We start from the raw sequence: 14,987 nt of genomic DNA, 5'->3' as shown, positions 1-14,987 counted from the left end.
GCATGTATCCATCCAGTGATAATACTGTTTTTGTAGTTGCAGGTTGCATATAACATAAATGTTTTCTGTGCAGAAAAGTAAAATTAAATTCAATGTATTATAATGCCAGATGTGAATTACTGTCCATCTCTGCTGGATCTAGTGAACATCTCAGACTGATAATACAGCTAGTAGAGTTTTATTCTGATATTACCCATGATAGAGGAGCTAGCATCTAAGTCCCCATCCATTACCATCAATGAGCTTGTTAAGCTGGGTGCCTCCGGTGGTCTCAGCTGCCTCACTCCTCCGGGATCCTTTCCGGTACCGAATCTTGTAGCCTGTGATCTCCCCGTTCTGGCTGTTAAGAGGAGGGGGCTGCCAGCGAAGCATGATGCTCTGAGGGAAGGAAAATCAAGGCATGAGTCAGATGAAACAAAAGATGTTTAGCACATGTGGGACCATGTGCCTGTGGGCGTGCAGCTGTAAAAGTGACCTCCTGGTTTAGCAGGTAGCATCACACATCCCACATAGGCATTTGTGTTAACACAATCCTACAGGTTTCTGACTCTGCTCATCAGAAACCCTCCCTCACCTGCCACTCTGCTGCTCCTGACAAGGCTCCCCGCAAAAACAAACACCCCTCTAAGCATGAGTGATGAAGCACAGACTGATGCATTAGGAAGAAATAAACACATGAATAAAAGAAGAAGGTGTCCTGATGAGCAGGGTATGAATGTGGGTGTGTGAGAATGTGTAGTCAGGTTAACCCTGCAGAGACCAGCAGAGAGATGAATGCTCGACTTTTGCTGGCACACCCACGCAGCATGTTGTGGGATTCATGCATCTGAGTTTGTGTGTGTGTGTGTGTGTTTAGAGAGATAGGTGGGGGGTAGCTCAGCGTGGTTTAAAAGTTAATTAATGCTTCCCCACTGTCACACTGATGCACAAAAGCTCGAATACATGTACAGGGCACACAAACGCTCCTCCCCAGCCGAGTCAAGGGAACAGCACAAATTAAATTTGTGTTAAGTGTCTTCAGTTATTTCCATTTTTCTTATTACACTATCGGCCCTGACTCATTATGCATGTTGCTTTCCTTCCCTGTTCTCCCTAATCATGAAAACCTGTTTAATTGACTTTTGGAAAATCACAAGGGAAGGCGAGAAGGCAGATGCTGAAAAAAAAAGGTGTAAAATAAGATCACAAAAACATGATTTTCAGGTTGCCTTGCCTTGAGGTAAAAGATGTGAGGTGCTGCTTGACAAGACCCAAAGAGGAGACCAAATAAAAGATGGAAGTTAATTAGTTTTTTCCAGTTCCATTTGGCTGGGCGTATCAAACGGCTAATTGCATAAATTGTATCTATAGTATATACTTGCACTGGAATTACTGATGTAATGTTTATGTTCACAATTAAACGCAACGACAACAAAAGATCAACAACTAACTTTAATAACATTTAAGAGTAAAGGATACCCAGTGTTTCTTTCATGGATTTAAATTGGTCTGTCTGGGTCTAACTGGGGTTGAACAGCTGGATGCACATCATCCATTCAGAAAACAACTCCTGTCCTTTCCACAGTGTGAACCCTCTTCATTTTACTCTCAACATTAGCACGAGTGTTTTCTCTCCACAAATCTCAGCTGAGTTTCCCTCAGCATGGGTGGTCAGTTCTCACTCAAGGTGGGAGTGTGTGATAGGATTGTCTACCAGTTTTTTCTTCCTAGCCCGCTTTGACAGTTCTCTATTACTCAGGCTCTGCTTCAACCAGCAAAGGGCTAAAATGCCTCCTGCTGTTTTTGTACTCAATGCATGTACCCCTAGGGTTTCCTGTATCTACTCCCCTTGCTGCTCTCTGTTTGCACTTGCTGCCTCACATGGCATAAATGGGAAACATCATTTGTAAAATTTAATCCATGATTTGGTTGAAATCTCTGTTCAGAGATCAACTTCTTGTCAGGAAGCCTGTTGTGAAGCCTGCAGCCACCTCAGCAGTCTTATGTAATCAAGACTGTCACACAAGAAGCATAGTATATTTAAATACTGTATAATACATCTGACTAAACCTAGAAACTTAAGTCTAAAACCTCTGGAGTTATTGCCTGGGCTGTCAGATATTTGATCCATTTATCTCTGACCCAATTTTCACAATTTTCACTTTCATACACTGAAATCTATTGTGGATTTGTTCTATTTATACTGTCACCTAAAAAACATGCTTTGCAGATTGTAACCCAAAGAGCTGTGAATAGGCAATGTATGGGTCAAAAGACATTATACTGAATAGGTTTTTTTTCCAATCAACAGCTGTCAAACTGCTCATCACCTGGCTGATACCATCCCTACAGTGAAGCACGGTGGCGGCAGCATCCTGCTATGGGGATGCTCCTCAGCAGCCAGGAGAGAAGACTGGTCAGAATCAGGAAGGTTAATGTAGCCAAACATAAGGTCAATTCCAATTCCACTAACTGCTTCCACGTTTCCCTCACTTGCGTCTTTTCCTTGTGCCTTAGTCCCGCACATGTAAGATGCAAGGAGAAAATGAAGAGCGAGGAACCGAGGAGACGTGTTGTAACTGACATGAGACATCCTTTCCTCCAGTCCTTCATGTGAAGCATCCAATCATCAACGGATTTCCGATAAACGGGCATGTCATTCTCTTACAGACTTCTCCAAAGGGTGCACTCGTGTATCCTCAGTTATAGCTCCTCCAGACACCTTCCTTACTCAGAGCAGAAATAAGAGCTTTGGGACATCCCTTGTCAGGTTGAGCAAGGGTTGAGAAATAAGGCACGATAAACTAAAGGTACTGGGATTCACCAATAGAAGTCCTTGAGGAAAACATGCTCCAAAGTGTGCACAACCTGAGACTATGTGACAGCTTACCTTTCAGCATGACAATGACCTGAAGCTCACAGCCAAGACAGTCTCTGACTGTCCCTGAGTGGCCCGGCCAAAGCCTGGACTACAATCCCACATAACATCTCTGGAGTGACCTGAAGATGGTAGTTTACTGATACTTCCATCCAGTCTGACAGAGTGTGAGAGGTTATAATAACCTTCCCAAACCCAGATGTGCAAAACTTGTGGAAACATACCCAAGAAGACTCAAGGCATTGAATTAAGGGTCTGATTATCTTTATAAATGAGATTTTAAGTTTTTGATCTTTAATAAATTTGCAAAACCTTCTAAAAATATGTTTTTACTTTGTAATTGTGGGTTATTGATTGTCGACTGATGAGCAGAAACAGCAATTTTATCTGTTTAAAATACAAAAAACAATACAATACAACAAAGTGCCCTATAGATTTGTGCTGCAGGTTTCTTTATCAGATACTGTACATATTATGAAGAGTAATCCAGAGGATAAAACCTTCTGACAGGCAAGGCTCCTGCCAGCGAGTAGATCGATGAGAGTTCACACCCCCTCTTAAGCAGCTGGGGCTACAGGCCTCTGATGCAGCTAATCACAGAGAAAAAAACAATGTTCTAGCCTGCAGGCTAAGTATCTGTTTGTGCAAGCGAGTGAGTATTTGTGGATTTGGCGATACTTCTACATCCACTGTACACCAAACGGTCTTGCTTAGGTACATTTTGTGTTTTGCATCTGAGAATCTGTGTGTCTTTCATTAGGTCTTACCTTTGAGTTCTGGACCTCCAGCGTGAGGTTTTGAGGAGGGGCACTTGGCACTGGTAAACAGAAAAAAAAAACAATCAATACAAAGCTGAAACAATTCCTCAACCGATTTACAGATCAAGAAAAAAAATAAATGGCAATTATTTTTGTTAAGTGAATCTCTGGTTATTTTCCAGGGAACACTCCCTAGTTCCAGCTTCTAAATGAACCAACTGACCGTCAGACAGGGTGCGAACGACAACGTCCTCAGTGGAGACACCTGGACCGTGCTTGTTGTTGGCTACCACACGGAAACTGTACTCTGTGTTCTTCTTCAGTCCAGTCATGATGTAGGACTGAGTGTCTATGTCAATGTCCTGGAAGATGAAGGGAAGATGAGAGACATAAAATCTAAATCAGTTTGTGCGACTACAAATTACCAATTGAGGTTTTCAACTCATACATTGAAACATTTCCAGATATAACAAAATATCTTCATTTCAGCTGGGAAAAAAATCATACATTAATTTGAGCATTTCCCTACTGACAGTCTGCTGGACAGATGCGGATATGCTACTATTTTAGCACGCAATTTTAGCTTTCAAGTTTGATTTCAGCTTCAGGTTTGGAAGCAAACATGTTGTGAATATGCTGCTGTAAATAAAGCAACCCAAGCAATCTCTCAAAATGGCAAAGCTAAAAAATGTGATGTCTGCTTTTATCATTTCATCAAACTAATATTTCAGTTTGTAATTGTGTAAAAAATTTCATCTTCCACCAAGACAAATTATGCCTACTGTGATTACAGCTTGTTGCTTTACAAATTGGGCACGCTGGCACATGCCCAATTACCTCATGTGAATTTACATTCAGCTTTTTGCTTGTGACATTTTGAGTAAGAAGCTGAGACTTTGTGGAAATCTAATCTTGTTTCCTGAGCCGTTCAGTCGCACCCTCTGAACTTGGGTCAGATGATGGCCTGTGACCATACCACCCTTGAAGTGGCATGTGGTCCCTGATTTCCCCCCTTAACCTTTAATATTTCATGTCTTTTCAGCGCTGCATCTTTCTAACTTCGCCTCTGTCCCTTCCCTTCACCTCTCTTTCTTTCCATCCGTCTCTTCACCTCTAGCCTTTTCCACCTCATCTCTGGCTCTCTTCTCCAGGGAGTTGAGGCATCATTACTCAATGTGTTGGCTGACGTTTCATCCATTATCATATTAAAGACTTTTTAATGCCTTGCTGGCTCGCACACTGCCACTGCTGGGGCCGACTCAATGTATAAGCTGCGACATTCCACTCCTGTGACAGCTAGACACGCAGAGATGGTGAATCACATCTACTTCTTTTCACATAATATCTACTTTTATGTGAGATGTGTAATGAAGAATGTGGCCAAATGGCAGTACAAATACCTCATCACCATTTACATTAAACTAATATGCAGTCATATCTTTTTGTCTGACGAACACAGCAAAATCGACATCAGCCATCCACAGAAGTTCTCCTTTAACAAGTGTGGAGAACAAAACGTGTGAAGCACCTTTACCTGCAATTTACGTTGATCAACAACTAAAGATAAAAACTTTAAAAAGAAGAGTTTAAACTGTTTAAACAAAAATCGTTGCCTTCATTACAGTGACTGACAGCACATTTCGATTTTAGTTACATGAAACCTTTTTGCTATAATAAATTCACACAGATGTCAAATTGTCTACATGTGTTGATCATTTTAATGGGAAGAATACAGAATACAGAATCCTACCTGTTCGCTGCCAACGGTTTTGTCTGTGTAGTACAGCTTGTAGGTGAGGATCTCTCCGTTGCCAGTGAGGGGCTTGTCCCAGGACAGAGAGACAGAGGACGGCGTGATTGACACCGCTTGTAGGTTGGGAGCAGGGCCGGGCACTTGGACTGGTGGGGAAAAAAAAAGAAGCAAGAGGCAGAAATTAGAAAACCCTCAAACCTAATTTTACACTTTGCATGCATTTTGTTACATCTGGACTCAATGTAATTTAGTTACAATTGTCACTAAATTGTCTACTGATTGCTGCCAAAAACATGCTCGGTTACTTCAAAGCCACATTTCCCTGTGTTCTGCAGGAGCTCAGACTACTTGCTGGAGCTCTGTGGAGTCCAGTTTGCTCTTTATTGGGCTGCCAGCCATGTTGATTTTCTTGTTATTCCCATGACAAACAAACTGAAGGTGTGCCTCAACAAAAAGAAACGTGCATCTTGTTTCACACCAGCATTTGCCTCTAGCTGATATTTTGTGTTTATTTTAAAATAATCAGCAGATTATATTAGACAGTGTGCATCAGCTTTATACTGTGGTTGGGTAGCTCTATATTTTTGTAAGATGAACAGAGAAAGGCAGAAATATTTAATGTTTAGCAATAGAAAATAATACTTTATCTTAAATAGTCTACTTTCAAAGTGGCACTGTTTTCAGGGTAAATATTTATTCTTTTAAACTTCTTGTCTGCTTTATGAGTGCTATAAAAATTTTAACAAATGAGAACATAAACATAAAAGTATACAGATGAGAGTATGCAAGCTTGTCTGATGACTTTATATCCACTGAGAACATGGGACTATGGATAAATAGGGCTATAAATCCCACACTGTTCATTTGTACAGTAAACACTCAAATTAAAGCTGGCAGTCAGCATTTTAACCACTAACTCAATTTTTCATTTCATATTCAATGTGCTGGAAGTCAGAGCTAACATAACAAAATGTATGACTGCCCTGATAATTTAGAGCTGCACTGTAATGTACAGAATACACAATCATGTATGTCAGCATGTATATTAACGTATATTGTTGTCTCTATTGTGGCAGATTGAATTTAGAATGAAACAAAGGCGGTGAAGTTAAAGTGCTGGCTGTCAGACACAGATGTCCCGTGTGTCTGCCTCTATATACTATATTTTGTTAGCTTGGTTGGAAGTGTTCCTGATAGAAGAGAGAAGCTCACAACTGTCAGTGTGTACGCATGCTAGAGGTGTGAGTTTAAGTGTGTGTGTGTGTGTGTGTGTGTGTGTGTGCGTCTGCATGTGTGTGGCCTGGTATTACTCATGTTGTGGGGATGTAAATCTGTTTAGACAGTCACACTGTGGGGACTCCATGTCCTTATGGGGACAAAAAGCCAGTCCCCACAACATAATGTAATCTAACATAATGTCCCTATAATATAAATCATGACATTTCAGAGCAATGACTCGGTTTAAGAACAGGGTTAAAGTTCAGCAAGTAGTATTATGGTTAAAGTTAGGGAAAGTCACCAATAAATGAATGCAAGTTGATGTAATGTCCACTGAAGTAATGGAAACACAACGTGTGTGGCCTTGTATTTTTATATCTGTGGGCTCAGAAAACCGGGAGCACACTAGTTTCACATGGACCAGCATCATTTGTGAGAACCGGAGGCCGGTCCCCACAACACAGTTGGTCAATTTTAGAAAAAACAAGTGGTGTAAAGTTAGAGCAAGCAGTGGTTATGGTTAAGGTTATGGAATGCTATGTCTATGTAGGGACTTGGTAAGTGACAAAAACAGGGATGCGTGTGTGTGTATGTGTGTATATACACAGCTGTATTAAGCAAGTCTCTGAGGAGACAGGATACAGGGCAGCGTTACGTACACATGCCAGGCACTGAGACACAGGTCAAAAGTTTAAGCTCCAGTACACATTATGTTCTTACTAGAAGTGCACACACATGACAGAGATATACTGCACAGGTACTGGGTGCCCTTGCTGTTATCCCCATGGGTGGCTAGGCTCCTGCTGCAGGCATTAAGGTGTCACGTGTGTATTTGTGTGTGTGTCAATCTGTCTGCTCTCCAGCCAAGGACACAGGTAGAAAAACAAGGGCTGACCTAGTAAGGGACAGTGACAGAGCTGTGGCTGAGCCTGGACCCTGACAGTGTACTGAGAAATGCCCTTCACAGCACTTTCAAATATGGGGAAAACAGTGATTTAGAGGAGCAGCCAGGGGGAGCTTACGCACCCAGACACAAAGAGAAGAAGAAGAGAACCCTTTTGTCCCTGGCTCCTCAATAACTTGTATGTGTCCTCCAGTCAAAATACTGTAATGAACTACTCCACAGCACCTCTCTAGAGACTGGATGAACGAAGGCAATCTGGAATAGTAATTTCAGACATTCCCACTCAAGAAGGCGCAGTTCAAAGCAACCAACACACACAAAACACACAGAGGACTCATAGTAAATGTTGGAGAGTTAACAAGAATACCTTATGAGAAGAGAAGGCAGCGTCTCTCTAGCCTGCCATTGGGTGGTCTGCCTTAACGCACAGCACTAAAAAGCCCCCTCTGTGTTTGGTTTGGTGGGTCCATGTTTGAAGTGAGCGTATGCTGTATATGAGTGGATATTTGTTTGTGTGAATGTTTATTTACATATTTTTGTGCTCCTTTTGAGTGCATCCTGTTTGCCTCTGTGCGCCAGTGTGAGGATGCTTTCAACAAACTGGCAGGAGACTGGCTTTTGGGTTGTGTGTCCTGTTTACCGAGTACATAAAAAAAGAACGTTTGTGAGTGTGTCTTTACCTTCAGCCTGGGTGGCCACTCTGAGTGCTGCAGAGCTCTCGCCCTGGCCGTTGCTGTTGCGGGCCACAACCCTGAAGCGATATTTGGTGTCTGGCATGAGGTTCTGGATGGTGACCTGCAGCTCCCCTGGACGACTGGTATTTACCACTCGCTCCCTGATGTGAACACACACAGAGAGGCAAGAGAACATTTCACAAATTTTATGTCTTCCATTTGCCAAAAAGGCTTGTTTTGAATTTAACTGAACTGCTGGACTGTGAGACAGTAAAGGTAGACAGTATGTCCCTGTACTGTACATTGTACAGTGCTACAGTAACTGCATTATCTTCAGTACTGATACATTTTTGACTGTCCATCCAACTGTGAAAACCCCAAACATACTCAATTTACAATAACTATAAACAGCACAGCAGCAAAACCTCACCTTTGAGAAGATGACATTTTTGCTTGTTAACTGTATCAACTAATAAGTTAATCAACTAATTAACTAATTATGCACATATTATAATTCATTTCAGTAGGACAAAGTAATGACCACACTGGTTTGTGGGCACATTATTAGTATCGTTTGCTCATAAACAAAGAGTAAAACATCTCTGTTTTAGGTGACCTCTAAAAATTACTTAAAGCTATTTTACAGGGAAAACATAAAAGTACTAGACTAAAAGGCTAAAGAAGAACTAAGGAAATTCTTCTGAGTTTTTTCAAATCATATACACCTATCAGCCATAACTTGTTTGGCGCTTGTGTCACTCTGAGGCTCAAAGAGCATCTTTTGTTTCCATTGTTACACTGTCAGGAAGAGCGCAGATTTGTCTATCATATAGTGATAAAAATATGTAAAAGGAGTGAAAACTGTGGCTGTGAGGACAAGTTAGAGATAACTGTTTGGACAAAGTCAACAGCTTCCCCTCTATGTGTGATACCAGCACTACAGCCGCTGAATGTTTCTCTTCATAGAGACCAATGTCCAGTATTTCTCATTTTCACCCATTTTAACAAAGATTCAAACTAATTTTAATCTTTGTGCAAAGTACAAATTGAATTTAAAAATTTAATCTACAGTAGATCAGCCTTGGGTGTCCATGACCCTGTCTCTGGTTCACTGTCTGTCCTTCCTTAGACACTGTTGGTAGGTACTGACCACTGCAGACCAAGAACACCCAACAAGACCTGCAGTGTGGGAGATGCTCTGATACAGTCGTCAGCATTCACAGTTTGGCCCTTGTCAAAGTCACTCAGATCGTTACACTTTACTGTTTTTCCTGCATCTAACATGTAACTTCAAGGACTGAATGTTCACTTGCTGCCTAATATACCCCACACACTGACAGGTGCCACTGTAACAGATAGTGTTATTCACTTCGCCTGACAGTGGTCATAATGTTATGGCTGATCGGTGTGCGGTTAATCTTCTACATAAGATGCTGGGAAGGTCCATGTTAATAAATGAAATCAGTGTTTGAACAGATTTTTCTGTTTATATTTCCGTGTTAAAAAGGTAATCCTTTGAGGAGGTTTGTTTTTAATTAATAAATACTTAGTACAATAATAAATGCTGTAACTGCTTTAATTAGATATTTTCATAGTGGTCTGAGACGCTTGCACAGGCACAGGCCTGCTGTCACTAGTAGTAATGTGTGTGTTAGTGCCCTCCTGGCAGCCTTACAGAGAAATTGTTTGCACTACCTGCTAGTGCCCTCCTGGCTGTAGAAAATGGAGTAGGTTAACTCGTCTCCGTGCGGTTCAACTGGTGGGCGCCAGGTCAGCTTGATGAAGCGGGTGGAAACCAGTGAAGCCACGACATCTCTGGGAGCAGACGGGGTGGGCCCTGCTGGACTGGCCACACCTCCAGAGCCTGGCGTTACATGGTCAGTAGTGTTAGGAGTCAGTGAGGGGGGTGGGAAAGAGGGCAGGGCTACGTCTTTGGGTTGGTAGGAGGAGGAAGAAGAAGGAGGGGAAGAGGGCAGGATGGCAGGATGGGTGTAGGGATAGGAGGCAGCAGCAGCAATGGGGGGCGGGGGGAGAAATATCACGCAGAGGTGGCCAAAAGGAACAGGTCAGGGAGAGGCAAGGAGTGGAAATGGAAATGACAGTGAGACGAAAGAAAGGAAGGAAACAAAAAAGAAGAAAAAACAAAATAACACAACATAACAAAAAAAAGACTTCTGGCGTGACAAGGAACCACAGAAATAAAACACTCCTACTACACTGACAAAGCTAACAAACAAAAGCACAATACAAGGGGGACTACACATGCAAAGCTACACACGGCTCTCTAATGTAAGGGTAGTGGGGGCACAACATAGAGTCATACATTTAACTCTCACAGATGGCTTTCCTGACAATCATTTGCGATTGGTCTGCATTTTGTGTGAGATTTCATTAACTGGTCAGCATTCGATGGCACGCGGAGGCAGACGTTGTTCTCACAGGAACAAAGTCAACTTCTAGACCCTCAGATGAAGAGGAAAACCAACTAGGTGCTCAGGAATAGTTTTATTTCAGACAGCAAAACAAGTGAAAACTAACCCAATTCAGAATCTCTCAACTAATACACCAGATGATGGTTTTTTAAACACATTGCACAGCCTAGCCACAGAAATGTTGTGATTTCAAATGGCATTTTTTTCCTTTCTTTTTGGAGGAACAATCTGCGGTCAGAGTCAGTGAGATCTGCTTTCCATTTGCCTGGCAAGTAGGTGAAACAAAACCACACGGAAAGAATGTCAGTCTGTATGGCATTTCCATTTGTTCGCAGGTCAGGGAAATTGACTGGAGGGCACAGCTGAAATTAAAAAAAGGAGCACAGCAAGTGTAGTGTGAAAATGGTGTATTATTACTAGAGAAATTGTGCTGAAACGCAAAGCGGCTGCTGGTGTATTTGTCTGTCATGACATGCGGACTAGCTTCTAATTTGGCCTTCTGTATTTGTTTACACTTCAGATTCCTAGAGTTCACTGACTTCTGTGATTGCAGCGACATGAGGAATATGCAGTGGGGGGTTGTTTCAAAGAATGACTTGGTCCAAACACACTTTTCTGTACAAAAAACACTCACACTCTCACTCATACACACAATAATCCTGTTTATCAGTTTTGCATCTGTACAAATCTATGAAAACCTCAGCTCCACGTTTATGGCACAGTGTTGACTGAGCACAAGTCAGCACGCTTAAGACAGAGACGTGTTTTTGTTTGTTTGGTTGGCTCTGGTAGTTCGATTTGATTTACCGTAGGGCGCTTATGAGAATGTAGGAATTGCAGTTTTCCATCACACTATCATACAATGAAAACTACCTCAAGTCATTATACCTAGTATTCAGTTGCAACACTAATGTCTGACTGTAGCGGATTTAAAACCGATTTAACCAAACTGACAGCATGAATAATTTTTTAATACATTTACTAAATGATTTATTTCAATGTTCATTAGGCATATAGGCATCAGTACAATCAAGATAGAAGGTAAAAAGAAAAATAAGATAAAATCCATAGAAAATCAGTTATTGCCCCATTTAAAGGCTGTGAGAAAATGCTGCAGGATTATATGAAAGTAGGTCTATAAAACTGAGTTTAAATTACTGAGATGACAATTAACAGTTTAGAAATTAAGTATGCATATTGACTGATTGCCATATCTTTAGTTAATAATTTATAAAAGCCTTAAAAAGGTTGGAAGGTGCATCTTAAAAACCCAGAAGGGTCCTACTTGACAACCTCATGCTGCCAACAACTCACAAATAAAATATGAAATATCACTATTAGTCTACAATTTAAAAAAAAAGGGCTTGACAGTCATCAACAAGTACCCAGATTTCCCTTTAAAGCCCTTTCCTTCCATTTAAAAGAGCAAACAGTTTGAAATACAATACAAAAAACTACAGGACCCTGTTATCCAAAATGTCACATTAGTCTGCTTTGCATCGTGTGGAGCCAAGCCTCCACTTGGTGACTGACAGAAGAATAAGACTTGACAGAAGTTGAGCTACATTTTTAAACATGTACATGAATGTGTGGACATATTTAGAAAAATCTTATCTGTGACTTTGTTGTGGCAGGGAAATCATTTTAGGGAGTTTGAGTGCTGCTCTTGATAGAAAGATCTTTCAGAACCCCACACTTTAGTAAAGATAATTCTGAAATCAGTGTCAAGTCAAAGTCATACTGTAAACCATGTATAGAAATGTGCTTTGGGTGGAGAGATTAAATCATTAGATGTAGTTTATGTCTTGGTACACCTTGTCAGGTAATTACGTTGTCTGGTAGGTAATTGACATGATGGACAGTTTTCGCTGTCCTTCTCACAATCCATCTTGTAGGTGCATACCCAGGATTGTTACAGTAAGGAGATGTCAGCCTCCTTCTGCCACTGCCAAACTCATGGCTGATTAATAGTGTCATTAGTCTCTGTACCAGTGGTAATGAATGCCTGGCATTAAGCCTAATGATGAAGGCTATTCTAGATCTGCATAATAATTCTGAGTAACCAATACACAAAACAGACAGGACAAAGACATCGCACAGCAAAGCATTCATCTTAATATTTAATGAAAGTAAAAGCTGTTTCTGAAATCAAAATAATTGGAGTAGTGTTAATGTTCTGATTAAAGCCCCAGAACATAAACTTACAAAAGTTCCACCAAGTATTTACACCGAGCAGTCTACAGATAAGGAAGGCTACTGCATTCCTTCAGACTATGCACCTCCACCACCACAAAAATCCACTGAATGCAGATATCTACCAGAAGCACCCACAGCACTGTAACTATAGCCTTTTCACAGGGGAGTACATCGAGTCATGCCAGGCTCTAGCAAAATGGATTTTCTCAGAACTGGTTTCCTGTAAGGACAACTATGTAAGAGACTGCTCTAGCACAATATTAATGCACCATTACTGAGTCACTATTTTTATCTGCCATAGAAAAGAAGACTGAACCACACAAGAATGAAGAATGTACTTGGAAAGCAAATCAAACTGGCAGTCTTTGTCAAGTTTTGTACGAACATGTAGTCGCATAATGAGCAAATGTATGACCATGAACTGAACGCTATATCCCCGGGGCTTGTGGTGCAAGTGCATGAAGGTGATTACAGAGAAATCACAGATTCCTTCTGAACAGATACGAAAATGCGGATGTAGTCTTTCATTGAAATGTGACTTAAGCAACAACAGAGCAGTTGCTCTTGTGAGTTATCAAGTAAATGTGGTGGAAACCTGTTGGTTCCTCAGAGCAGCTTCTGACAACTGGGTTTTTTTTTTTTGCCCTACATCCTTGTTCCCCTCACTCTCTTTCAAGATAAGATTGGAAAGCCGATCAAGCCTGGCAGCTCATGACATTTGTGCAGCTCCTTAAAGCACCTACAAAGAAAACTGAGTCAGAAAGGAAGATGGATGTTTCAAGTGAAGACAAAGTGAGAGGTGAAGAGAGAAGTGGTGGGAGTGTAAGAAAAAGGCTGACCAAGGCTGGGTTTTTGTTCTCTTCAGCTTCTTTTGAGTACCTTGTCGACAGCAATAATCAACTCCATTTTCAACACTGGCAAAGCGCTTTTCAAGCAATACAATACTGTACATGAAAATCAATTATATCAACAATAAAACTGCAAAACATTCATCAAAGAGTAAAAAATACTTTGTGCACGCCAAATAATTAGACCCCTGCGTATTTCACAGCAGGGACACCCTTTGTTAGGAAAATAAACCTCGACTTGGGACGTTTCTTTCGCTCTGTATTGTGTCCAGCCACCTTATCACAGGCAGAGAGGAAACAGAGATACAGTATCAGATTCCTGAAGGGTGGAGCCTATCAGTAACTGCACACATTCCCTCTCCCTGCAGTAACCACAGACAGTCGAGATTAAAGTACACCTCAAACCGCAAAAAGGCCTAAACTGACGAGGTGTTTCAACTCACTGTTATAAAGAAACAAAGTCTCAAAATGATTCTCCAAAAATGTCAAGCAGCATCTCCTCCGCTCACTCTAGGGCATATTCACAATGATTGAAAAATGTGTGAAATCTGGCATGGAGATAAATAAACTTATACTAATTAATAAAAAATACATGGCAAAATATGAGAATTTTCTCCTCATTAAAGTGGCAGGGTGTATCAGCAGTAATAAGCTATAGTATGAATCATTTTGTTTTCATTAATGTGTAATCACCAGGAAATAAGAGTCATTCTGTCTTGTTTAGTTTAGAATGAGCCTTTTACATAGGAGCAGGTCCCCAATCATGGAGGCTGTCATGTTGAGCCAGCATGTTTTTTTTGTTTTTTTTTTACAGTAGCCCAGAATGGACAAACCACACATTAGCTGTAGAGCATGAATTTCACATTTTCATGTTGAAGTAGCAGCTTGGGTTTGGAGATGCTTGGACGATGGAGAAGAAGTAAGAAGCAAGAGGAAGCACTGTCATGAGTTTAAGAACTATAACTTCCTTATAGTTATACTTTAACACCAGAAAAAAGAAGACAGTGTGAATCCCTGTCATCAAAGAAGCAAAGACAAGAAGAAACAGCATAGGTGACGGCACAAGATGAGGAAAAACACTGGTGGTGTCCTTTCCCAGATGGAAATCCTTGATGAGGGACAAATGTTTCAAGAATGATGTCGACGTTGCCTGTTTTCAGCTGGACAGGTAATTTAGCCTAACAAGTCTTCGTCTTTCAGCTGTTCCCGTTAGGGGTCGCCACAGCGAATCATCTGTTTCCACCTAACTCTATCCTCAGCATCCTCTACTCTCACACCAATTAACTTCATGTCCTCTTTTAGCACATCCATATATCTCCTTTTTGGCCTTCCTCTTGACCTCTTGCC

General features: G+C 41.1%; 1 protein-coding gene across 9 annotated transcripts in view; it reads right to left on the bottom strand.

Moving 5' to 3' along the window:
• neo1a (neogenin 1a) overlaps positions 1-14,987 on the bottom strand; it is a 71,502-nt gene that overhangs the window by 20,877 nt on the left and 35,638 nt on the right. For 8 of the 9 annotated variants that reach the window (XM_020605748.1, XM_020605754.1, XM_020605756.1 and 5 more), the window contains exons 6-11: positions 9,860-10,094; positions 8,171-8,325; positions 5,366-5,514; positions 3,839-3,977; positions 3,625-3,674; positions 234-378 (exon numbers count right to left, since the gene is read on the bottom strand). In XM_020605748.1, the coding sequence (XP_020461404.1) occupies positions 234-378; positions 3,625-3,674; positions 3,839-3,977; positions 5,366-5,514; positions 8,171-8,325; positions 9,860-10,094 (873 nt within the window). The remainder of the gene's footprint in view (positions 1-233; positions 379-3,624; positions 3,675-3,838; positions 3,978-5,365; positions 5,515-8,170; positions 8,326-9,859; positions 10,095-14,987) is intronic. The other variant, XM_020605753.1, reaches the window with a different exon arrangement.

This window comes from Monopterus albus, unplaced genomic scaffold (assembly GCF_001952655.1).
Source record: "Monopterus albus unplaced genomic scaffold, M_albus_1.0 scaffold72.1, whole genome shotgun sequence".
NCBI classification, from domain to species: Eukaryota; Metazoa; Chordata; class Actinopteri; order Synbranchiformes; family Synbranchidae; genus Monopterus; species Monopterus albus.
This window is presented reverse-complemented; position numbering and strand designations above follow the sequence as displayed.